At 39.5% G+C, this 26,540-nt stretch overlaps 2 protein-coding genes across 3 annotated transcripts; both read right to left on the reverse strand.

Annotated features, from left to right (window-relative positions):
- Window positions 1-3,911: 3,911 nt before the first annotated feature.
- On the reverse strand, window positions 3,912-13,392 carry LOC117816317 (LITAF domain-containing protein-like). 2 transcript variants are annotated; one of them, XM_034688523.1, is made up of 5 exons: window positions 13,356-13,392; window positions 5,909-6,007; window positions 5,699-5,752; window positions 5,414-5,561; window positions 3,912-4,589 (listed from the first exon to the last, which is right to left on the reverse strand). In XM_034688523.1, exons 2-5 carry the CDS (start codon window positions 5,997-5,999, stop codon window positions 4,484-4,486), a joined length of 399 nt encoding a protein of 132 aa, XP_034544414.1. In that variant the 5' UTR covers window positions 6,000-6,007; window positions 13,356-13,392; the 3' UTR covers window positions 3,912-4,483. The 2 variants fall into 2 exon arrangements, with proteins under 2 accessions (XP_034544414.1, XP_034544416.1); XM_034688525.1 differs by lacking the exon at window positions 13,356-13,392 and adding an exon at window positions 7,554-7,655.
- A 9,862-nt stretch (window positions 13,393-23,254) lies between these two features.
- On the reverse strand, window positions 23,255-25,961 carry LOC117816225 (lipopolysaccharide-induced tumor necrosis factor-alpha factor homolog). Its single transcript, XM_034688407.1, has 4 exons — window positions 25,910-25,961; window positions 24,978-25,083; window positions 23,928-24,093; window positions 23,255-23,519 (listed from the first exon to the last, which is right to left on the reverse strand). The coding sequence occupies exons 2-4, from the start codon at window positions 25,081-25,083 to the stop codon at window positions 23,387-23,389; spliced, it is 405 nt and encodes a 134-aa protein (XP_034544298.1). The 5' UTR covers window positions 25,910-25,961; the 3' UTR covers window positions 23,255-23,386.
- Window positions 25,962-26,540: the final 579 nt, after the last annotated feature.

The raw sequence follows: 26,540 nt of genomic DNA on the forward strand, positions 1-26,540 counted from the left end.
TGCACATACAAGCAACCGCTTAAGGCCATATCACAAATCACATTTAAGCAACAATATGCATAAAAAAACACCAAGTCTGTCAGCATGCAAAGCTGTCAACATAAATTATCCTTATTCCCGGGTTCTGACTTGAAGAACGCCATGTGATTATCGTCTAAAGCAACAACAGTGGTGACCAAAGTGCTGACCTCTGTGATGTGAAGGGTTCTGTGACAGTCTGATGGCTCTACCTATTGTTGACTTGCAGAATTACACTCAGCTTCAGTCTGAGGACTTTGTTGACCCCCAGCACTAAGAGCACTATAGGTCAGGGGTTCCTAAACTTTTCGGCCAGTGACCCCAAAATATAGGTGCCAAAGACTAGTTGCCCCCACTGTCCCTCCAAGTGATTTATTGTGGCTTCATTTAGCTGGTCTGCAGAAAATTTACCAACCTATATGAGCATGTGTCTGTGTTTCCTGTGCCTTTATGCATTAACCTACTGCTACTGATGCTTTTGATAGTTAACTGTTCACTAACCCTAAACTTAGGAGTCAAAAGAAAGGCAGAAAACATTTTCGATTTCCAAGGTTTTATTTCAAGTTTAGCTATTATTTTTATCTTTATTTTTTACTATAATGGGTAAAATCATTGAGTGTGTGAGGGATCTCTTTGAGCCCTTGATGTCCCCTTTCCGTTATTGGGCATTTTTGCAGACTTAGCGTAAGGAAATTACCCATAGTTCATAGCATTATGACGTGAAACCAAGCGGCAACCTCCAGTCTAAAAATATGAGTCCAATGCGGAAGTGTTAAAAACTCATCAAGGATCCGCTTGAGGCTGGCTCCGGAAGTACCGGAAACCACATACACACCAATTCAAAAAAGCTGATCTTTACAGCAGAAATAAACATGTTAACACACTGGTTCAAAAAATGAGTGTAGTCCGGATAGCTCATTTCTCGATCAGCACACACTGTACGGGGGTGACATTTTTTCTAATGCGGCAATTTCAAAGATATTGAGATTATGAGTCTTCCAATGAGAGGCACAGCTGACTTGATTGACAGGCGGGAACACTGTAGCTGTTGGCTAGGAGGCTCAAAGCCTCAAAGCCTGCCTCTTTATGTCCCAATCGCTCGACAGGAGCAATACGGATGCTACGTCGATATTTTATACAGTCTGTGTGAAAAACAGGATTCGCAGGGGAACCCCTTGAGCATGGAAGGGTTAAAAAACGCTGTAACACGAGATTTAAAAAGTGCAACGGTAAACAAGACACAGGAAGGTACAACCAATGTTGACATTACGAAAAAGTTTACCTGTAAGTATAAATGTAGAAAAAAAGCCAAAATACATTCATCTTCACACATATGTAGTATAATTTATATATTTTCAGTTATATGGCCTATTTCTATATTTTAATTTGTGTGGTTAAGCAGTCTGTATGGTAAGAGCCTGGATCACATGGCAGTCAGTCATCCCTTAAGCTCATTGAATTTGAGGAAAGTAAAAATTGTGCAATAAAACTTCCTCATGCTAAAGTGAGCTCCAAAGTCAAAGTGCTGTCCCATTCACAGTTCTACAGTTTGAGCCCTTACAGCCTCCTGCCCTCCATCACTTTACAGCTGACGTCAACTAAGTCAAGAAGGGCTCAGGGCTTAGGGAAGACATTGAGATTGGGCCTAACTACGAGAATTTAAGGGATCATGTGGAAACAGTATTTGGTATTGTCTAATGGGGATTGAGTCAATCAACACTCTTCAAAGATATGCATACATCTTCCTCTTAGTCTTGCTTTTCTTTGTCTTTTCTTTTGTTTGTGAAATTGCAAATGAACAACAACACAACCACCTTATAAGTTTTGCAAACGTACAAAATTCGTACAACTACATTTATAATGGGTATGCTTATTTTTTTTTTTACCGGTAAGAGATGGTTGGTGAGAATCCAACTGGATAAAAAAGTGACACATTAATGCACCAGTTATTGTGAAACAGTAGTTAACCATATTATCATTATTCTGTAGTTGTTCCTAATTAAAGGTCCCACTTATTCATATTCAAGATATGAAAAGATCTGCTATGAAGTTGTGAAATATGTATCTGCCATCAAAACTGTACAAACACAAATTATCTGAAAAAAATTGACTCTTCATTTGGAGGCCTGTAGCAACATCCAATTAAGAAATTTGCAACCAAAGCACTTCAATATCAGCATGCATCAGATCAAATCTACTAAACCACCCAATCTGCATTTCTGTCTCTCCTGTAGATACCCCTGAATACTCACAGCTGCATGAATGCGTCATCATTCCGTAAACATAACATCTAATTCCACTGCTACGCGAATGACGCCCAGCTCTACCTGTCCACCATACCCACCTCCTCTCTCTCCCACCTCCCATTCTGACTGTCTTCATGACATCAGATCCTGGCTCACCAACAACTTCCTCAAACTGAACAGTAATAAAACAGAGGTTCTTCTCATTGGCACTAAATCCACCCTCTCAAAAACAAACAACCTCTCCATCCTAATCGACAACTCCTCTATCTCCCCCTCCCCCCATGTTAAGAGTCTGGGTGTCATCCTCGACAGTACACTGTCATTCCAGCCCCACATCAATAATACACATACATACATCTCCGTAACATCTCTCGCCTGCGTCCGTCTCCCTCCCCCAACAGTCCATCCATTCTGGTTCACACCCTGGTCACCTCCCACAGACTACTGCAACTCCCTTCTTTTTGGTCTACCAGACAAATCCATAAACTGGTTCAAAACTCTGCTGCCCGCATCATCACCAGAACCCCCTCCACCAGCCACATCACACCTGTCCTGCAGCAGCTCCACTGGCTTCCCATTAAATACCGCATCATTTTCAAGATTTGGTTCCTCACCTACAAGGCCATCAACAACTTAGCTCCTCAGTACCTCATTGACCTCCTCCATACTAAAATACCCACCTGTAGTCTCAGGTCCTCCTCTTCCATCCAACTCACCCTCCCACATGCTCGCTTGACCACCATTGGGTCGAGAGCCTTCGGCCTCTTGGCCCCCCCGCCTCTGGAACTGTCTCCCCCCTGGATGTACCAAATTCCACCTCTCTCACCACCTTCAATTCCCGCCTAAAAACTCACCTTTTCTACCAAGCATACGCACTCTAATCTGTCTCTTTGGGACTGGAATGACTTCCCCTCCCCTTTCATTTTTCTAATATTGTATCTTTATTCTAATGTATTTATGTATTTATTTACTGTTGAGTGTTGCTTTTATTATTGCTATGTTGTAAGGTGACCTTGAGTGTCCAGAAAGGCGCCTATAAATAAAATGAATTATTATTATTATTATTATTATTATTATTATTATTATTATTATTATTATTATTATTATTATTATTATTATTATTATTGTTGTTATCTAAATTAGTTTAAGATATTGCTAACGAGTGAATTCCACATGATAAAATGTCTTTTCTAGCAAACAGTCATATGAGCCGCTTTTCAATTCTATGCCATTTCCTCTTCCTTAGAGTTTGGGAGTCATAGATACACATTAAGCCTGTAGTCAACACACACGCACAAAACATGGCACACATGAACCACTGAACTTTACACATCTTTGACTTTGTATACATTATCATAAAGCTGTACAACAGCCTTCTTGTGTGACTAATTTCCGTAACATCAATAAATCAACTCTGAAGGTTTTTTTTATGTTAGACATGTTTGTCTTCTCTCTTCCTCCTCTGGATGGTGCTGTCAGATTTATCACAGTCTAAAATGTATGTATAGACAGGGAGTTGATAAACAAGCAAAAAGTGTCTGAATCTGTACAAACAGAAAAAACAACAAGTTATAATTCTAATAAAGGCTCACAAGTATGTGGCAAACATCAGTAATAGATTAAAAAGAGACAGTGAAAGGTCAATAATGATGATGACGTGATGGTTTATTTAGTTTGATCAGTTCTTTACACAGGCAGAGATATGTATGCGTATGTTCTTGTTCAATAAATAACCTCTGATAGTCTTCATATAACTTGATGATATGTTTGTTTATTCCAGTTTTCTGAAAAGATGACTTTTAGAACATTTTACTGATTGTAGATCTTTTTGACTAATGGACATTGTGATCATGTCTAACAAATGAAAGCACAATTTAACTTGATTTGCATCCTTACACAACTTCATTAGATTACATGTTGAGTAAAACAAGATAAAGAAAACATTTTCTATCCCACACTTTAACATAATATTGAAAGTGAGCTACATTACATGGAGCCAACATCACTCCAGCATCACTCCAGAAAAACATATTTTTGACATTTTAGCATGTCTCTTTCAATAACATGATAAGCAGGTACAACATGTCTGTTAAGTAAGTCAGCACAGAGTACATGATGACGTCTGATGTGTTTGCATTGTAAGGTTTGTCTATTGTATAGATGTTTGCTGACTAGTTCCTTTTGTCATGACTTGAGCAGAGTCTCCAGCGAGGCTCTTTTCACAAGCGTTTGTGGACATGCAGGACTTGGCGACAGGTGGGGCAGGTGTGTTCCACGTCCTTACAAGAATCCACGCAGAAGGGGATCAAACAGCAAGGCCAGCACCTGGAGTGAGGTACCAGAAAAAAAGTTTAAGTAACACTTTACATCGCCCACAACAATGTGTGTTCTGTAAATCACTTTAATCTGTTTATTGAAAGACATGATGTCAGGGAGTGGCCAATGCCCTGATGGATTGACGGTAAACAAACCCTGAACAAACAGGGTGGAGACGGATTTCCATTGTGACCTTCTATGTTGTTTGAATTATAGTTATTATCATACAAGGACTTAACTATAAAAGAAACAACCTCAACACATGTAATCAGTTTCCATCAAGTGTGTGTCATGTCAAGGAAACACAAAAGATCTGAGTCTTTAAACATGAATGACAGCTGCTGTGTGGAGCATGAGGAGAAAGAATTGAGTGGCTGAGTAATGAGGCCACATTAACACCACACATATATGTGGAAAAAATAATCATACGTTGCAGTACATGAAGTCACACAAACATCACTGGATTCATACTTTAACCCAAAAAAGAAGTTTTGTTGCCTGAGCCTGAGGGGTGTGTCAGATCTTTGTCATGTCTTGTACTTTGTGCACTGCTGTCTACATCCAGAAAGCCACCCTCCAGCAGTACAAGCTGAAAACTTTTCTTTTCAGGTACAAAAACTGAAGTCTGTGCTGGTGTTTGTTATTTCTGATGCGGCCTGGAGATAAAATGTTTATTTGGCGAAGTTGCTCTTAATTTCTGTGTGATGTTTTACAGCAAATCTGAATTTGCATCGGTGTGTGTGTGTGTGTGTGTGTGTGTGTGTGTGTGTGTGTGTGTGTGTGTGTGTCTGTGTGTGTGTGTGTGTGTGTGTTTGTGTCTGGTTTCTACGTACATAAAGACTCCCAGTACGCCACAGATCACCCAAGTGAGAAGACCATTTTTGTGCTCGGTATTAGTGACAACACCAGTACGGCAATGAGGACACATCATTTGTCCAGGAGCATCGGTGGGCTGTTGCTGCACCACCACCACCTGGTTCACTGTAAGAAACACACACATCACACTAAAACCACCCACATACACTCCACTTTATCAACCTGACTCTGAACGGAGAGCTCTCTTACTTGCGTTATTCTCTACCATTTGTTTTTATTCAAATTTCAAAAGAGACCCTCACCAGGCTGTGCGATGTGAGGCTGCTGTGGGCTGTACTGGTACACAGGTTGTTGAGCTGGAGATGAAAAGGAAGCAGCGTGAGAGAGGTTTAAAGAACAATAAACTAGCTGCAAAGAAACTTTCAGCCCCAACAACTAAAAGAAAAGGATTGCATCACCAAAGTAGAGCAACATGTAAATTAAAAGACACAGTTAAGGTTTTGTTTCCTCACCAGGCTGGTTGAACCCAACATTAGGGTTCATTGGGGGGCCGGGGTACGGAGGTGCATCCATTCCAGGTGGATATCCCTGACCTTTTTCCATGTTATCTTCTAAAGGAACAGGACGAAACATTTGTAAGGAAAGAGAAAATAGAGAAACACACTCTTCACAAGCTGGAGGGTAAATGTTGAACAGAGCAGGTTTGGTGGTTAGAATAAGCAGCAGACTTGTGTACAAATGAAAACTTGGGACTTCCACTCTTTACTTTTTTCCTTAGAGTGAAAACTGGCTCATCAAGTTAAAGAGCATTTTGAAATGCTCTCTATGCAAGCCGGCTGGTTTGGTGGCATTACATTTTGACAATGTAAACTAACAGACAGAGAAAAAGCGCTTGCACAGTGCAGGGCTCCAGAGTTCCAGTCTGTTTATTTCACCAGGTTTGTGATGTTCAGAGCAGACTTGCTCTTCATCAGACTACAGCACCATCTTAAATACAAGTGAGCACAGACATCACATGATCAGTGTCATCAGATTATGTCCCGAAACATATCTCTGTTGGCTTTACATTAAACATTGTAAACTAACAGAGTAACCAACGTTAAACTCGTAGTGGGGGGAAAAGTGGGACTGACTACCTAGGGCCCGAGTGGGGAGGGGGGGCCATTAATAAAATGTGTTTTCTACAACGCTTTTTTCTTCTTTTCTTTTAACTGCAATAAGTAAACTAAAATTGTCTGAATACATAAACAAACATTCAGAATTCCTCTCTGGAAAAAAGAGGAGTCTCTGTTCACGTTTTGACCACAGCTGTCTGTCAGCAGCAGGCAGCTCCCAGATTGCTGAGTGGACAGCGGCTGTGGAACAGACCGTGAGCTTTGATCAATCAATGTAGATGCTCGATTGATAAATTCAAAACGCATATACAATGGGCTATTAGTGTGATTTAAACAGCTGTCAATGCATAGAAACGCTTGTCATTGTCATATTTTCACAGCATCAAGTGTGGCTGAATCTGATTGGAAGTAAACTGTAGGTTTTGGAGTTTTATTTGACTTCATGAGGTTAGATTATACCAAATAATGCCCCTTTGTTGTTATTGAACAAGTCACTTGGCTTCAAGTAATCCTGTTTACAGAGGTGGACAGTCTGAAGGTTAATATTGTGCAGTTAGATTTGGAGAAATTGTTAAAAAGAAAATATTGATATATAGCTTAGATTTGAGTCAGTTAACCAGGATAGTTTAAAGCATATATTTTTATTTAATGCAAATAAACCAGTATTAAAGCAGCAATGTTATATTTTGTAGGGTTGGCTGTGGTGATGGGACCTACTGAGATATCTTTTCAGGGGGCCCAGAATTCCTGGTGACACCTCTGGTGAAACTACAAACAGCACTGACTCTAAGAGTCCCTCTTCTCACATGACCAAAGCTCTCATTGTTCCTTCTGATCAACTTTATGTCACTCAAACATTCAAGTCACTGTTTAACCAAAGAGTCAATCAGTGCTGAATGTCCATGACTCGCTGGCTATGGACAGATGTGACTGATCTCTGCAGCCTTGGACTGGGCGTGCTCGTGTGTGAGTGTGTTGTGTAAGGTTCCAAGAAAAGTTTGAATACATGTTGCAAGGGTTAAGAAGGATGAATGTGCTCTACCTTAAGAAAACACAAGCGAATACCCAAGCCTCAAGCAAATGAGGACATAGTTCTGATTATTGTCCGAGGACACAGACTGCAGATTCAGACAACCCAGGCAGCAAAGACACTACAACACAACGACACAATAAACAAAAGTTAATCATGTTTTTAAGATAAAGTGAATAATGACTTCAGTCCACTCATTGAGAATCACTCTTATGTCAACAATGTTCAGAACTGACATATTGAAACTGTCAAGAATTTAGTTTTGTCAGTTTTTCCTTTGAAAAATAAACAAAAAAAATATCACTTGTATTTGTTTGTGTCTGTCTAATGCAGCCACACTTTTTGAATCACAAAAAAGATTTTTCCACAAATATTCAATGACAATATTTGAGATTGTGTAAAATTTTAAGAGTGTCTGAAAACTTTTTTCCACCACTGTATGTGCTGCAGTTTTGATTGACTTTTTCATGTCAGGTAGATTTACCTGTCATAGCAGGTAAATAAATCATAAAACCAAACCAGAAGCAATGCCTCAGGCCGAATATGGACTGCTGGTATCATGATGTCTTTTTTTCATATGATAAAAAAACAACAATAACAAATGAGAAACAAGTCAGTATAATTCTATTATTCCATGCACACTATAATCTAATATACATGGTAGTCTTCAGATGGATTTTTTTTTTTTATCATGAAATAGTAAAATGTGAGAGCCAGTGACTGTTTCAGATTTGATCTGCTGTCATTTACGATAAGAAAATCTGATCTTATTTTTCTGTTTGTTTACGTTTGTTAATAATAATAATAATAATACATTTTATTTATAAAAGCGCTTTAAAAAATTCTCCAAGCGCTTTACAGGAAAATACAATTATACGATAGGAAAGCAAAAGGAAAACAGTGCAAAAAAGCAAAGAAAAGCAAGGCAGCAAAATAAAACAAAACAAGAAAAAAATCAATCAATTATAGTTTAAAAGCCTTTGTAAATAGGTGTGTTTTGAGTCCGGATTTGAATTTGGTGAGTGAGGGAGAGAATCTGAGGTGTTGGGGGAGAGAGTTCCAGAGGGTGGGGGGCAGCGACAGAGAAGGCCCTGTGCCCCCAGGTTGCTTGGGGTGCTTGGGTTTGGTGAGAGGGGTGAGGAGGTTGGTGTTGGTGGAGCGGAGGTTGCGGGAGGGATTATATGGCTGCAGAAGGTCGGTGAGGTAGGAGGGAGCTAGGTTATGGAGGGCTTTATAGGTGATGAGTAGGATCTTGTACTGTATTCTGAAGGGGATGGGAAGCCAATGGAGGTTCTGGAGGACTGGGGTGATGTGGTCTCTGGAGCGGGTATGAGTGAGGAGGCGTGCAGCTGAGTTTTGTATGTATTGTAATTTGTTGAGGAGGGTGTTGGGTGTACCGTAGAGGATGCTATTGCAGTAATCAAGTCTTGAGGTGATGAAGGCGTGGATGAGAGTTTCAGCTGCTGTGAAGGAAAGGGAGGGGCGGAGACGGGCGATGTTTTTGAGGTGGAAGAAAGCCGTTTTTGAAATATTGTTAATGTGTTGTTGAAAGTTGAGTGACTGATCAAAAATGATACCAAGGTTACGGATGTGGGTGGATGCTGAAACAGTGGATTTATCAATAGTGAGTGAGAAATCTGGGCAGGTGGAAGTGAGGGATTTTGGGCCTATGATGAGAATTTCGGATTTATTACAATTGAGTTTGAGAAAGTTTGTTTGCATCCAGGAGTTTATTTCAGTGAGGCAGTTTGTGAGGGTGGTGTGGGAAGCAGTGGTGATGGATGTGGTTGGAATGTAAAGCTGGATGTCGTCGGCATAACAGTGGAAATGGAGGCCATGGCGGCGTATGATGTGACCAAGGGGAATTGTTGTCAGACTTGGTTACAAGTCTTAAAACCAGTCTAAGAAAACAATCATGTTAAAACACCATAATTGATACAAACCTGTTGCACAGCCTGCTCATTATCATTACACAATCTATCAAGGAGGCCACACTGACGAGGCCGACTTGAATGCAGGCGTTGGCCGACACTGACCTTTACGCAACATCATTAATCAGCGGTATCGATGAATCAGTCAAGGTCGGGGGTTATTTTCAGTCTCTCATTTGCATTTTAAAATTCTCAGCTGTCCATCCGTCTCAAGCCTGTCAGTCCTGCTGAAGAAACCCATGAGGAAGTCATCGCTGCTTTAAATGTTGTCTCATCTAATTGAATCTGGCTGTCTGCCGAGTGCTAAGATGAATACCAGCATCTCATAAGATTTGAAGAAGGGCAGCAACAGACCAATCACTCTGCTTGATCTGGACGGACAGCCTCTCTCTAAATCCTGAACTTATCTCAGTGAACTAGACCGTCTTCATTCGGCTTTTTTTTAACATCTGGCAAGGGACTACGGATGTAAAGTAGACTTTTGGCTAATTCTGGCCTATTTACAGATGTGTTAATTAATGTGCATGGTCCTTTTGAATAAAAAATAAAAATAAACAAATAAATAATTCTAGGACAAAATTCCTGTCATAATGTTAGGAAGCTACTGAGCCCTATAGCCTTCAGTATAGCACAAAGCAGGAAGCCAAAGTTATTGCGGTCTCTCTTGATGCAGAGAAGGCTTTTGATTGAGTTGAGTGGCCTCGTCTGCTGAATTTGATTGAACAAAGTGATGACTTTATTTATTGTTTTCTCCTCATTATGGTTTCCCTCGACCCACAATACTTGTAGTTGAGCGTGGCACTGGACAGGGATGCCCAATTCCCCCACTTCTGTTTGCATTTGCCACAGAGCACCTTGCTGAGGCAATAAAGTGCAATCTTCTGGTGTTGACATAATCACTAAATGTCTCTTCACGCCGATGATGTTTTATCATTTTTAAGCAACCATCAAGTCTTAAGTCTCTGGGCCCGTATGTACGTCCAGCCATTACACAAACAGGACCATTAGTCTTAACGTACCGTTATGGAACGGCTCATTTGGCCGTGGTGTTAGCCGAATGCACGACTGCAAATAATTGGCCAATTAACTAATTGCGCCATGAAAGCGAGGCTGGTGCAAAACGTCATATGTCCAGGGAACCTCCTGGAAAATCATGATCCAACAAATTGGAATGCTGCATGCCTACTACACATAAACATCAGTAAACATGGTGAGTGGTACCGGTGTGACTGAGAGAAGATCAAGAAAAAACAATGTTTCAGGGGAAGAAAAAATAGACATTTTATTACAACAATATAGAATGAACAAACAGCTCTTATCAGCAAGTCAATCAAAGTCAAAGATAAAAAACAAGGAGAAAGGGAAAGTTTGGCTTAAGATCTTGAACCGGGTAAATGGGTGTGGTGTTTCTGAGCACACAGAAGAAGACCTAAAAATAAAATAAACAACATGAAAGCGGCTTTGGGAAGGATTCACTTCACAGTGTTGCTGGTAGGTTACCGAAGAATTATGTCGCGTCTCCTAAATCTAAAATTGCTGTATATTTCGACATGGTCATACTTTTCCAAAGGATTCGTTCGATCCATAAATATCCGCTGTCTTCGTATATTTCGTCTTGAACAGTAAGCACGATGTCCTCCATCCTTTAAATAGCCTAACAGGTGCAGTAATCCTGCCATTAGCACCTGTAATGGTGGGGTCTACCTCCATTAAATGTAATGCTTTGTTGGGGTGTTAACCTGGCTCATGCATACCGCTAATCCATTTTTTTTCTTCACCATTAGTACAAACGGCCCGTTTCATTGCTAATGGCTGGATGTGCATACGGGCCCTGGTCTTTATAAAGTTTGGTTTCTGTATTGTTTTATTTCTTCATGAATTTTGCACTTTCTGGAAAACAATAAAAAAAAAGTGAATTATAAAGTTGATTTTTTTTGCCTTAATATTAAGATGATGTGGCACACTGGACAACTCTCCTGTTTTTAAGATTAATGCACTCCCTTAATTGCTACATGTTTTCCAAATGATCCCTGTTCTTTATCAGAGAATATCATCTCTTGCTGAAACAGCACACTATCTTCTTCTTTATGGTAAACAAACAAGTTAAATTGAAACTTAACTGCAGGTCTTATTTGGAGAAGCTGGATTAGCCTTCCATTTTAATAAATATTGTTAATTGGCTTTCCTCAGTTGATATATTGCGACTAGATAAGAAATTACCCTTGACCTCTGGACCCAAATATTCTTCCCAATATTATACATGTTTCCAAAAGACGAATGCAGAAAAAGAAAAGGGTTCCTGTATCCTCCTAAAAACAGAAAAGGTATGGAGAAGTATTAGGGGCTCAGGAAGTTTACCTTTTCATCCTTATATCCATCCATTTGAATCCGGACCTTCCCCCTGGCCTTGAGGACCCTGCCCTCCTTTTGTGGTTAGTCAAGGGTGTTTATACTATAGCAGACTTAATGGTTAATAGTATTGTTCAATTATTAAACCAGCCTAAGAAACAATACAATGTTCAATACAATCACGCTTTTCTTTAAGGTATCTTCAGTACCATAGCTTTGTCTCCTCAAAAGTAAGGTCGCACCCAAGGGAGCTACCCTGCTCTTCAGTACAAAAGGTATTACAGGGTCCCACACTTCTGAATGTAATTGCTAGGCTTTATAATGCTCAGTTTTGTTTACAGCCTGCATTGGACCTTAAACTTAATTTTTAAAAACTACTTGATGTCCCTTTGTTTTCTACCAAAAGGAGCATTTTATCTCCGGGGACCTTCGACAAGCCTTCGCAGCTCTAACTGGTGCCAGAGTTTCAAACTGTTCACAGTGGAGCTGAAGGGTCCACAATAGTCAAGTTTACCTTCTTCTAGGGATGTACATTTCAAGTATCTTCCTTGATTGATCTTTGGAAATGTTAACGATCAAAAATCAATTAATCATTAAAAAACCCGTAAAAGTTTTCCATGTCAAAAATGATGCAAAATGCATTTGTTCCCCTTCACGACACAATGTATATAACTGACAGTATTGAATATCTACAGATCATACTGAGGCGTACAAAATGTAAACACACTGAATATCAACGTGTGGAGCAGGGTCATAAACTCAGCGTTTTAAAACATATATATAGTTCATTAAATGTGAACATTACAGAATGTACTTGTACTTTTTTGCACTAAAACAAAGGGAAACAGTTTTCATTAATTATAGGTTATTTTGTGATTTTACTACCACTTCAGATCAACTTGCGCTGTATGATGAATTTGACACCCCTGGACTAAAGAAAAGGCAGACTGCAACAGCCTATTCCCAGCACTCCATTAAGTCTCTCTCCTTGGTAACCCCTCCACTAGGTGTGGGTGTGTTTTAATTGTTAAGAAACTAGTCATGACTGTTCTCGTCTGACCTGTTTAGTAAATCAAAGTGTACACTCCCACAAACACTGGTGCATTCAGACCTTCAGTATTTCTTTCTCTGTTCAAACCCGGAGTCATAAATGAAGAGCTATCACACTCAGCAGGTTAAAGTAAAGTTTGACATGTTTTATCTTTGGTTCATATTTGTTTTCATATCTGACTCAAGTCCATTAGTTTCAGTGATAACAACATAAAAACTAAGCACTCACAATCATTTTTACTACTGCGTGTGATCAGCTATGTTGTGTTGACTCATTACTAATAAGAAAACAAATCAGAGTTTGTATTCATGTGTTTATTCAGTCCCTTTTATAAGATATTAAGAATTCACTATCTTTTTAGATTTTCTAATTTCTTCAAACAGCTGAGCAATTCTTTTCTCAAAAAAAAAAAATTGTCAAAGTTTTCATGTTGAGCCATGTAGTCTGTCATGTTTTACAGAGAGGAAGAAAAAAGCTGCTTACCTTGATGAAGACTGCAGGAAGGTTTGTAGTTTGTTACTGTGTCTTCCTCTGATGAATGACAGAAAGAAGGAAGACAAACCAGGTAAAGTCACTTTAATCTGCCAGAAAGAAGGTGGAGCAACATTGCAGAGGCGTGAGGTTACAGGGGTGGAGCACAGAGTTTTGTAATACATGTTGTATCAATGTTCTTATTTCATGTTTCATATTTGAAGTGCTGCAGGTTAAATGTTTCAGTGTGCTATATTTCAGATTTCAGCTTCATCAATCTGTGTGGTTCCGATTAAACAACAGTAACTCATGTTCTCTGACACTCACCCTGTATCAGCAGTAACAAGTGTAAGGGGTTAAGTGAAGTGTTGCTTAAGATAACTTTAACACTCGGTGATGTCTATGCTATTCACAAACTATATAACAACTTCAAAAAGATCATTATTTTTACAGTGATTCAAAATCAAGTTTTCTGATAGTGAAAGAGAGGAGGGTGTGCCTGAAGATGAAGATCATCTCGTCGTCAGTTCTGATTCTGATTTCTCTGATTATGAACCAAATGAGGAAACAGCTATTCATAATCCTCCAGCAAGACATTCATGTCAAAAAAGATGAAATACAGCGATCTTCATCCCCAAATATACGTCAGGCAAAACTGTCTGCAGAAAACATTAGAAAGACAGAGCCATTAGGACAGCAGTGACTTGTGTAACAGACGTCCAGTCAGCTTTTGAGCTAGTCATGGTAAATGGACTTGTACTGATATATCTCTTTTCTCATCTTCTGACCACTCAAAGCTCTTTTACACTACTCGTCACATTCACCCATTCACACCTGTTATGCCCAGCTCATGAAAGAGCATAACAAAGAGGTCCACACAGTGTCAGCTTTTATAAGGAAGTAATTTATTGAAGGTGTTCGACAAAGGAAAACTAATGATGAAGTAAGCTGTCAGTAGGGTGTTGGGTGCTGTGAGACTGTGGCTGTTTTCAAAACCGCCTACTATACTAGCAGTACGTATTGATTTGGCCAAAAATTCAGTATGTAGTAAGTAGTATGTGAAAAAGAGCAAAATCTGCAGTATGCCAAAACTCCCCGGATGTCTACTGATTGGGGAAAATTTCACAGCATGCATTGGACCAGTCTGCCTTGCGTACTGTTTCCCACAATGCACAGCTCTCTCTCTGCTTTTTCTTTTTCCTTCTCTTTTGACCGGAATAAATCTGTTTTTGGGTGCTGTGAAAGTTATCAAATTACATATAAACCACTTCCTAATTTTTTAAATCATAAGTGATGCTAAAGAAGCAGTTTCTCTATCAGCTTCGCCGTTGTTTTCTTCCGATTCTCAAAACCGGAAATCCAGTGACGTCTGACCCAGCATCCTGCAGACCAGATCAAACAGAACAGTAATACTACATACTACAGACTAAATTCAAATGCAGTATGTAGTAGGCAATACCTTCTGCCTACTACATTAGTAAGTAGTATGTAGCAGGCCGTTTCGAAAACAGCCTGTGTGTGCTAACCAGCCTTCCAGGAGGGAGAGAGAGAGAGCCATCTTGTATTCACCCAGCTTTTAAAGGCTCCAAGCAGGTCCATAAACGAGCTGGGAGGGGCAGGCATAGACATATAAAAAGTAGACGCCACATTGGCTGCTGGAGCGCAAGAAATACGACTGCCTCTCGGTCTGGTCATCCTACCCATGATCCTACCTGTAAACATAAATTGAAGCAGCAGAGACTTCAAGATACTAGGGCACTGTTTGGCAAAATACCTATCATACATCACATATATCACATATCAGAATATTCTATTACTGTTAGGCCCACTATGAATATTAAAATACACTGAACCATGTGTCCTGTATCATACCTACATGTATGACGTTTGCAGAAAAAAAAAAACCTGCATGAAAATCAGTTTAGTATTTAGCAAGTTATGATTGATTAAATGCGCTGACACTTAATTGCGCCTGCCAAAAAGATTACACTGAGTGGAGCGGGTGACCTGACCAAGATGGCGGCCCCACGGCTCGTCAGCGCCAATAGGTAGTAGCGGTAGATGCGGCGTCTACTCTTTATTATGTCTATGGGGGCAGGTGCTCAAGGAGGATCTGGAAGGGGAAAACAGAGGCAGGAATGCAGGAAAACACACACTGACCAAGGCCTGTGGCCGTCACACACCACATTCACTCACTGATGGTAGAGGCTGCTATAGTAAGGGACCATCAGTGTTAGCTAATCTCATTCCACACATTCACATACCGCTGAACAACTGAGGGAGCAATTTGGGGTTCAGTGTGTTGCCCAAAGACACTTCAGCCCTAATGTCACAGTGGATGAAAGGCTAGTGGAATTCAGAGGTTTCATCCATTTTAGGCAATATATGCCCTCCAAACCAGCTAAATACAGCATCAAAACCTGGGCAGCATGTGACAGAGGAGGTGTCTCGTGTTAATTTATCAACATCACTTCATAAAAAATTTTATTTCATTTTTTTTTTTTTTTTTTTTTTTTTTTTTTTTTTGAGAAATAGAATAAAATAGGTGGCCTAGCGGTCTAAGCACCCCACATACAGAGGCTGCAGTCCTCGTCGCAGGGGTCACTGGTTCGATTCCCAGCCAGTCAACCATTTCCTGCATGTCTCCCCCCTCTCTCTACTCCCCACGCTTCCTGTCTCTCTTCAGCTGTCCTATAAAATAAAGGCAAAAAGGCCAAAAATATAACTTTAAAAAAAGATATATATATATATAGAATAAAATAAACAAAAATCTATGTAATGTAAAACTATTGTATTTATATTTAGGTCTTTCAAAGGTACATTAAAAAAGTTTGAACATTCATTTTCATAGAAAACAAGTGAGTTATCCTCATTGAACCATGATCTGTGAGAATTAATGAACACCATTGCACTAAATATTGATTTAAATGGTCTGTAATGGAGTTAATAATGAGATTTAAAAAATGTTTATTGGGATTTTTTGGGGTTTTGACACTTTTGGATAATTAAATACGCCGTGGGTCAAGTTGACCCAGGAACATTATTCCTGTTAGAATAAATGGGTTATAAGCAGGTGTATAGTGAGCGGGTGGTTGAGCGGATTACTGTCACAGCAGGTTTGAGAAGGATCCCATGAAGCAGAGGTCTCTTATCTCCCACTGCCAGAGCAGCATTTCTTCAGAACCATGAATGCTGGGTCAAACCGTGCTCCTGGCATTGAACAAGAAGTGTAGTGTTGGCCTGTGTGATAGAAAGGACTGTGTGATGGTCTGATGGCTCCACCTGCTGTCAAAATAGGGAACTGCACTCAGCTTCAGTCTGATGACTGGAAAATTGAACTTTGCTTCTTCTTTAGACATCCAGCACCTACACCTGCTCAGCACAGAATTTAAAGGATCATCCAAAAACAGTATGTGGTATTGTTTAATGGGGTCTGAGTCAACCAAACACTCTGCAACATCTCTATAATTTGGATTATAACATACATTGTGTTGTGGTATCTTGATTAATATCCTCTATTATAATCATGCATTTTCCTTAAAGTTAATCATGTTTTTCTTATTATGCTCATGTATTTTATGCTCATGTATTCTTCTTTTAGCAATTATATTCATATGTTTTCCATGATATATGATTTATTGAAGTAACCAGCAAATAGTAAGGCATAAGGCCAGAGATCTGTGCAGATCTCTGAATAAAGGTGAGACCGAGGTCAGAGCCCCCGCTTCTGCAGCTCGAGGCAGGTTCAGCCCGGATGTGGTAATTCATCTTCAGGGAGTTGTTTTGCAAAGACCAAGAACCAACCCTAGCCTCATATTGCGGTTGAATCATAGACGGGTTGAATGTAAGCGAGGGGGATTTTTGATAACGTAATGCCAAACGCTTTGTGTTAGATAAATGAGTGCCTTATGATTGCACAAATAATCAGTGATGCCGACATACGCTTTATAAGAATTGTTGATATATGCTTTTGATAACCACAAATGATGTCGTAAGATGAATAGGAATATGTGCAGACGTGTGCTTTTCGTAAACTACTAGACTGAGGTAATGTCTCTGTTGTTTCCCGAGTACTATATTCACCTGACAAGACCCTTTGCTCAACCTTGATTGCAACTCACCCACACCTGTCCCCCCCTCTCCCTTTGTTTTTCCTTACCTATGGACAACTGTATTAAGATCACACACACACGTTTCCCCCCTCCCTTTCTCCTCCCTTATGTTTGAAGAACTATAAAGTATTGATCATCTCTGTCATTTGGCGGAGAACTTCAGATGCTCTTGAGTATGCTGTAACTTCTCTCTCATGCTGCATGAATAAACTTTGTGTGTAAACTTTGATACTGAGTTTGAAGCCTCATTTCTGGTCACTGCTCCGCTGGACGATCGCCTCACGGCCGGGCCACGCCACCACAGTGTACAGTGTCATAAAACCTTGGGGCAGCATTCCTGTTTCATTTGGTGAAATCCATATGAAAATGTATGAAGGTTTTTTAATTTTTGGAAAATGTGTTTCTTCAAATCATAAATCTGCTTCTTGGTTTGCTTTGATGCCATCACTATTAAAATATAAATACAAGTTAATTTGAAACTTGAGGTATCCATCGGTAATGAATAAACTGAAACGGAAAGATAAATTAAAACGATGACAAAGCATTGTCCAGATTATTATGATCAGTTTTGTGTACAGGCTTTGTTATGATTGTCATGTTATATGTAATATATAAAGTATGAAAATATTGGTCTTTATTTATATACATGTCTGTACTTTAAAAGCAGGTGTTACAAATTACCTTTACTTTTTGTAAGAATTCTGTACTACTTATTTACTCATGTAAATTAATTTCACTTAAATGTTTGTGCAATAAAGGGGATATTGTTCATCTTTTTTTAATTCACAGTCTTGTTGAAAATGGCACTTTTTCCACCACATTTTCTGTTTTGTTATTCCCTTTGTCTACACAGTTTTAACACTATTTAGCCTATTTATATTATTTATACTTTCTTTTTTTTAATTTCTGCACAATGAAAAAATACACAAGACAAAAACAAGACAAATAATATACAGAGCAGGACGAGACAGAACACTCAGACAGCTTATTTGAAGCTTACAACTATTTTTATTACTATATTAACACCACAGCAACACTAATACTAATGACACATTTAAATTGAAAGTGACCAGGATAAACCTTAAATGCATAACAGTTCGGCTATACTACTACTGCTACTACTACTACTACTACTACTACTACTACTACTACTACTACTAATAATAATAATAATAATAATAATAATAATAATACTTTATTTATATAGCACTTTTCAATACATGTAACAAAGTGCTTTACAGTGGGCAATAAAAACAAGAAGAAGTGCAAAATGAAATAAAAAATAATAAAAATTAAGAACAGACCCTTAAGATCAGAGCTAAAATTAAATAAAATCACACAATAAAAGCTTTCCTGTTAATGTGTCTTGAGTAATGACATAAAACACAGGACTGACTCTACAGGTCTGATCTCCTCTGGCAGGCTGCTCCAGAGTGTAGGAGCACTGACTGAAAAAACCCTGTCCCCTTTAGTTTTCAGTATTACTACAACAATTAATAATAACAATAACAATAACAATAACAATAACAATAACAATAATAATAATAATAACAATAATAATAATAACAACAACAATAATAATAATAACAATAATAATAATAACAACAACAATAATAATAATAAATCTTAGCATTTTTCAGAACATGGTTACAAATTGCTTTACAAATGAAAAAATAAGAAAAAATAAGAAAAAAAAAACCAAATAAAATAATCAACGATAAAACAAAATGTTCAGGCATCTTTTTTTTAAAAACATTTTAAAGACTCCCATGAAATGTTGGTTGGTTAAACTTGAAATAGGAATGTCACGCATTGACTACTGCAACTCTCTACTGGCAGGCCTCCCTGCATGCACAGTCAAACCTCTGCAAACGATCCAGAACGCAGCAGCACGTCTGGTCTTCAACCAGCCTAAGACAGCTCACGTCACTCCCCTGCTCATTTCGCTACACTGGCTTCCAGTTGCAGCTCGCATCAGATACAAAACTCTAATCATGACTTACAAAGCAGTCAGCAAAACCGCTCCAGTTTACCTGGAACCCCTCATCCAGGTCTACTGCCCTTCTCGCCCGCTACGCTCAGCCTCTGAAAAGCGCCTAGTGCTTCCAGCACACAAGGCCTCAAAATCAATAGCTCGACTCTTCTCTTCTGTTGCCCCTAAATGGCGGAATGAACTGGCCAACTCCATTCGATCTGCAGAGTCCCTCTCTACTTTCAAAAGACAGCTAAAGACCCAGCTCTTTAGGAAGCACTATGCACTAAGCTAGACTGTTCTCCACTGTTCGTGTCGTCCAGCTACAAGTGACTCACACTGTCCTGCTCTACTCTGGGAATCTGTTTTCAGCTCTTGAGGGACCCAGCACTTGGTACTTTGGTCATTATTGTGGTGATGTTAATTGTTGATGATGATAATGTAAGGTCTTAAATTGGTTGGTTGCTTCATTGTAGATGTTCCTTATTTCGGGAAAAAAAATAAAAAATTCCTTACTTATTTTTGTGCATTGCCTTTACACTGCTTGGCAGTACCTGCACCCAAATGGACTTGAAGCACTTTGTTACTCTTACTGATCTTGTTTCCTCTTGGCTAGATCTTTGCTTGTGTTGTTCTTGTTCTCGTATGTACGTCGCTTTGGATAAAAGCATCTGCTAAATGACATTGTAGCATTGTAACAAGGAAGGACAATGATCAGACAAATCTGAATACAAGGTTGTTGATTTCATGGCTTTACTGAGAGTAAAGGTATAGTTAAGATTTTATCAATCATTTTTTCTGGATTGTCTTTAACTCTTGTGGATTTGCTATTAAGAGGAAAATGTAACTAGAATTACAGTTTTGAGAAAATCCTCTGTAAGGGTGTCTGATGTGCTTCTGAAGAGATTAATACTGAAATCTCGTTAAAAATATAGTTTATTCTCAGTATTAATCAGGTCAAGAAAACTCAACAAACTCTTGTTAAAATCTCTAATGAGAGAGTCGGGTGAGCGATAAGTAACACTAACAATAAAAGCTTCGATGAATGGGCCCTCGCACAGCTGCAACCACCGCCTGATGTGCAGCATCACCTGCCTGCACACAAGCCGTTACTGTGCTGCAGGTGCAACCAACGTGACCTTAATTAGGCCTAGGCTCACACTGTGAGCATATCTGTGCAGTTTGAAGTACGACGCACGTTGTAGTACTGCTTTTGCCCGCTTGCCCGCTTGCCCGCTTGCCCGCTTGCCCGCTTGCCCGCTTGCCCGCTTGCCCGCTTGCCCGCTTGCCCGCTTGCCCGCTTGCCCGCTTGCCCGCCTTCTACACGTCTTGGTGTGGAGCCCTGCTTGTAAGCCCAGCTGTTGGTCCAGTGTGGGCACTTTTAGCTGTTGGGTCGCCGACGCAGGCTGACCGATTTGTGCTCACTCTGCCTGCTCGCAGGGTGAGCCGCACTGACCCTTTCGCCGCCACCTGAGGCTGGTGAGCCGTCTCCGGTGGTAACACTGCATGCTGCTGCCCTTCCTCTACGGCAACAAGTCAAGCTTGAACTATTTTACCCTTTGTTTCCTGATTTGGAGCTAATGGACTCTAGGGGGTTTTCTTTGCTTTGAATTTGTGTTTCTTTCGTTTGAATTGATTACTCCTTAATTCAGGTTAATGTTAATTTGGCAGAGTGATTTGAGTATTTTGTGTTACTGCCATGCGCATTGTTTTCAGTTAATGTGTTTACTTGGTTTACCATTCGAATGTGTTATTTAAGTGGTTTGTTTTTGGTTTAGTTATCTAAAGTTATTTTGGGCAGCTTCAGTACTTTCTGTTGATAATTCATTCATTTTATTTTCCTGTTGCTGCCCATTATATTGTTTTGGTTCTGTGTGATTTAGTTATCATGTGTTTTTTTCAGTTCTATTAATTGTTTCCGTTTGTTTCACTCTTTCTTTCAGTGGCTGAGAGCCTGGTGGTGGCACTGGTGATCTGGGTGGTGGTTCCCTCCTTTCTTTGTGTGTTGTTTGCCCCATTTGAGTTTTTCCACAAGAGTGTGTGTGTAGGTTCTTCGCGTGTGTTTGGGGTGTTTTCAATTAGATTTTTCTGACTGGGATCCCTCTCCTCAACCCATTGCACTTGGTGAGCCTCAGCCACATCCCCTTTATCACATCCATTTTATGAATGGTTGTTTTTCTCTTTGTTTTATAATTTTAAAGAATGATTATAATAATAAAACAATTGTTTTATCGTGAATCTCAACTCAAGCTCCTCTGTATACAGTTGAGGTCAAAATTATTAGCCCCCCTTGTGAAATCAGATAAAACCCTTGATTTCTCCATGAAAATGACCATTAACAACAAGTGTTTATAGTTTATGTGTTTCCAAAATAACAAAGACAAATGTTCACTATGTTTGATTTGGATTTTTTTATTGATGCAATGAATTAAAACAAGGAAAGGTAAAAATGGCATGTCCAAAATTATTAGCCCCCTGGCCCTAAGTAGTCAATAGTGTGCCCGTTCCGAGCCATACCTGACAACAACCTCTTCAAATAGTTCTTTACAAGGTTGGCACATGTCTCTGGAGGGATTTTGGCCAATTTTTCCAATGCAAATTGTTCCAGCTGGTCCAAAATACATGGTTTCTGAGCATGGACATTCACTTTGAGCACCCGCCACAGATTCTCAACAGGATTGGGATCTGGGCTCTGTACGGGCCACTCCAGGACCTTGGTTTTGGTGTCCTTTAAGAACTGTTGGACCAATTTTGACGTAAGCTTTGGATCATTGTCTTGCTGGAAGACCCAGCGCCGACCAAAGCCTAGACTAAGAGCAGAGTTCTTCACATTATCCCTCAAAATGTCAACATAACTTTCTTTTTTCATGATGATATGCACCAGAACAAGATTTCCGGTGCCTGAGGCTGCAAAACAGACCCACAGTAAGATGCACCCTCCACCATGTTTAATTCTGAGGCCCATGTTTTAAGGGTTGAAGGACTCTCCCTTTCTTGGCCAAACATGAACAACATCCATATGCCCAAAAAGTTCCATCAGACCAAAGGATGGACTTCCAAAACTCATCTTTACCTTTCAAATGTTCTCGGGCAAACCTCAGTCTGGCTCTGATGTGCCACTCTTTGAGTAAAGGGGTTCTTCTGGGACGATGGTCCTGAAGCCCATTATGATGAAGATCCCTCACAACTGTGCTCCTTCAAACATCAACTCCAGAGGAGGTCAGGTCAGCAACAATCACCTTGGAAGATGTCAGGGCTTCTTGCTGACATCTTCAACTACTTTCCTCCCCAAAGTTCTTGAAATCTTGTGTTTTCTACCACGCCCAGGTTTGTTTCTAACAGAGTTTGTCTCCTTCTACTTTGCAATGATGCAACATACAGCTATTCTAGACACTGTAAAACGCCTGGAAATTACAGTATAGCCTTCCCCCTTATTATGAGCCTCAAATATCTTCTTTCTGAGCTCAAGACTGATTTCCATTGTCTTTGGCATGGTTAGTAAGAGTAGTCTCTCTCAATAACCTCTTCAAGTGCTCTGTTTGGAGTCCCTTAAGTAAATCTCAATGCTGTTTGAATGCTCAGGTGTTGTTAGGAAGCAAATTGACCAACAGGTGTTGTTAGGAAACAAACTGACTGCTCAGGTGTGTTTTAAAAGTAAAAATTCACATGGGGGCTAATAATTTTGACCACGCCATTTTTCACCATATTTGATATAAAGTTATCCTAAAAATGTATTTTACATTCCAAAATGTACCAAAACTACTAAAGAACACTGGTGAATGTTTGCTTATATCAAGTTTTATCAATGATTCAAACATTGGGCAGAATTTAAGGAAAATGTTCCAGAATTCCTGGGAGGCTAATAATTTTGACCTCAAGTGTATATATGTTAACTCATGTGCAATTTAGGTGTTTAAATTGTCTTTAATAGTTCCCTGGGTGAAATAACTAGAGTGGCGTTACCAAGAGTATTGCTGCGGCTGCCACGTTTGCATTTTGTGGATATGTATGACTTTGTGACACCTGGGGCAGGAGTGCTCCACATCCTTACATGATTTGACACAGAAGGGGATCCAACAGAAAGGCAAGCACCTGGAGTGAGGTAACAGAAAAAATATTTCAGTAACACTCAATCATCACTTCATCAATTATATTGTGTTTCATTTCATTTGATATATTTCAATTTTTGTCTCTTTGGCCAACTCGGGTACATTTACATCAATGTAAAAAAATAACATTATATTTTAAGAAAGTCCGACCCAAACATTAAAGTCTGTGTAAGTGTACACTTGAGAGATATTCATTTATTTACTTTGGCGCCAGGGAGGCCCATTCATTTCTGCACTATTCTTTAAATTGCCACATTTTTGTTCTTCCATCTGAAAATAAAACGTTTCCTGGGAAATGTTGCTCTTAATTCCTGGGTGAGATTATGTATTTTAATTTTGATGCGTGTGTGCGAGTGTTCGGTGTGCGTTTTTATGTTCATTTTCTACTCACATTACAGATGCTCCTAATACAAAACAAGAAATCCAGTTGTTAAATCCGATTTTGTGCTCGAGATCAGTCACAACACTGTTCTGGCAATGAGGACAAACCATCCGTCCTTGGAGAACAGTAGGTAGTGGTTGTTGTGGTTGTTGCAGCATCACTACTGCCGGGCCCACTGTGAAAAACAGGTATACAACATTCAATTGACTCAACTTCATCAACCTGAAACTGAACTTAAAGCTCTCTTCTTAATAGTTATGGTTTTGATTATTGAAATTCATGAGAATTTTTTCAGAGAGACCCTCATCAGTCTGTATGATCGGAGGCTGCTGTAGGCTGTTTTGGTATACTGGAGCTGAGAAGGAGGCAGTGTGAGAAAAGTTCAAAACACAAAACAATAAATCTGAAAAATGCTTAGGAGAAAGAATAACATTGAGAAATTAAATTGGCAGTGCATTCACAGTTGCAGTGTTGGCTATGTAAATTAAGGTTTTTTTTTTTTATGTAAATAAGATTGTCTTCAGGCCCTGCCCCCTAAAAGTTCCTGTATGTAAGTCTTACCCCACCCTTTCAGGGACCAGCTCAATCACGCCAGAACTTAATGTAGACCCTGCTCTGAGTTCACAGCCTTTTTGGAGTTCCTGGATGTAAAATGTTTTGTAAAATGGAGCGTGAGATTGACAGGCCAGTTGGTGCTGCGTGTACAGGACCGTTTTGGTGAATAGCGAGCTGAGCTGGAAGGCAAAGCTTTCAATTTACCAGTCGGTCTACGTTCCAACCATCACTTATGGTGTATTTTGACCAGAAGTTCCGGGGTCTTTTAGCCCCTCCAACTACTCTTTCAGGAACTCCTGGGGCCCCATTGTGATCTGCATTTCCACCGCGAGCCGAAGTCCCAGGAAGATTATTCAAATTAGCAGCATGAGAGAGGTTTAAAGAACAGAATAAACTAGCTGCAAAAAAAACCTCGACATCCACAACGACTTAAAGGAAAGATTGTATAGCCACAGTAGAGAAACATGTAAATTAAAAGACACAGTTAAGGTATTGTTTCCTCACCAGGCTGGTTGAACCCAACATTAGGGTTCATTGGGGGGCCGGGGTACGGAGTCGCATCCATTCCGCCTCTTTCCATGTTGTCCTCCGAAGGAACAGGATGAAACATCTGTTAGAAAAGAGCAAATAGAGTAACACACTGTTCACAAGCTTCTTCACATTTAATTTTGTTGTGAAAAATATATTTAAGTTATAATCACTGTTGAATCTAAATGTTAAATGTTAAATCTAAATGTTACAAGTTTAATAAAAATATTGATTGTTAAATACATTTTAAATGTTAAATCTAAATGTTAAATGTTGCTCTGCCATTCTAAATATTTAGGGGATATGCAAATTCACAATGCCGCCTAACGGAAATACCAAAATAAAAGCTTCATAAAGCGAAACGGATTCAGCACTAGCGAATTGTCCGTACCATAGACTGGGTCAGTTCTGTCTCTGAGCGTTGTGAAATCTCTTTGTGGCTTCTAACACTGCCTATCCAGCATTTTTATGGTGGGTAGTCCAGGTATAACCCGTAGGATTCAGTACTGACAGACTATGGCTGGGATAATGGTATCGTTTTATGGTTTTAAAGCAATCATCAAGTCTCAATCCCTTCAGTTACCAAGATTATGAAAACCTTTGGCTCGTTCTCAGACTATAGGACTGATTACATAAAGTTAGAGCCTGTTCCCCTTAACTCTTCACACTCCTTTGGCATCATTTTGCCCTGCCCCTTTTTGACGGTCTTCCTCTGAACTGTATTGAAATAGAGAAGGCTCCGACTTTGCAATGAGGGCTGTATTGGCTTAAAGTATTTTGACAGACATTCATAAAGAGAGAGGCCCAAACTCAACTCTGTCCAAGCATACATCACAGATTTACCAACACCCTATGAGCCCAGCCACTGCTAACGCTCCTCATGTCTCCTCTGTGTTCCATCAGCCCACCTTGTCACTAAAGGTGAAAGGGTGTTTTCTGTTGGGGCCCCGCAGCTGTGGAACTCCCTACATGAGGAAGTGAGATTGGCTCAATCAGTACCTTCTTTTAAATCACTCTTTAGACTAAGTGATGATTGCCTATTGTCATGTTAGATTTTACTTTGTCTTAATGGCTCCATTGTTTTGCTTATTTTTAATTTCAACACAGCCTGACTGTATCTTATATTCCACTTTTAACAGCTCAGGTCCTACACCTCATGATTTTCACACTCATTTTTACTACTGCATGTGATCAGCTATGTTGTGTTAACGTGTGTTAACAAATCAGAGTTTTTCTTCATTTATGTGTTTATTCAGTCCCTCTTATTAGATGTCATGGCTTTGGTAATACAGGAAGCACTGCACAAAGCAGCCATTTTCGGTAACACTTTACAATAAGGGTCCCTTAATTAGCGTTAGTTAATGCATTATTAAGCATTAATTAACAGTTTAATAATAGTTTAATAATCGTCATAATGTATTACCTAACATTAACTAACACATTAGTTAGTGCATTAATAAGCAGTTAATTAATGTCCACTGCTCAGAGTTAATTAATACATTATTAAGCATTAATAAAAGTTACAAAACTTAACTAGTT

Source organism: Notolabrus celidotus, chromosome 7, assembly GCF_009762535.1.
Source record: "Notolabrus celidotus isolate fNotCel1 chromosome 7, fNotCel1.pri, whole genome shotgun sequence".
NCBI classification, from domain to species: Eukaryota; Metazoa; Chordata; class Actinopteri; order Labriformes; family Labridae; genus Notolabrus; species Notolabrus celidotus.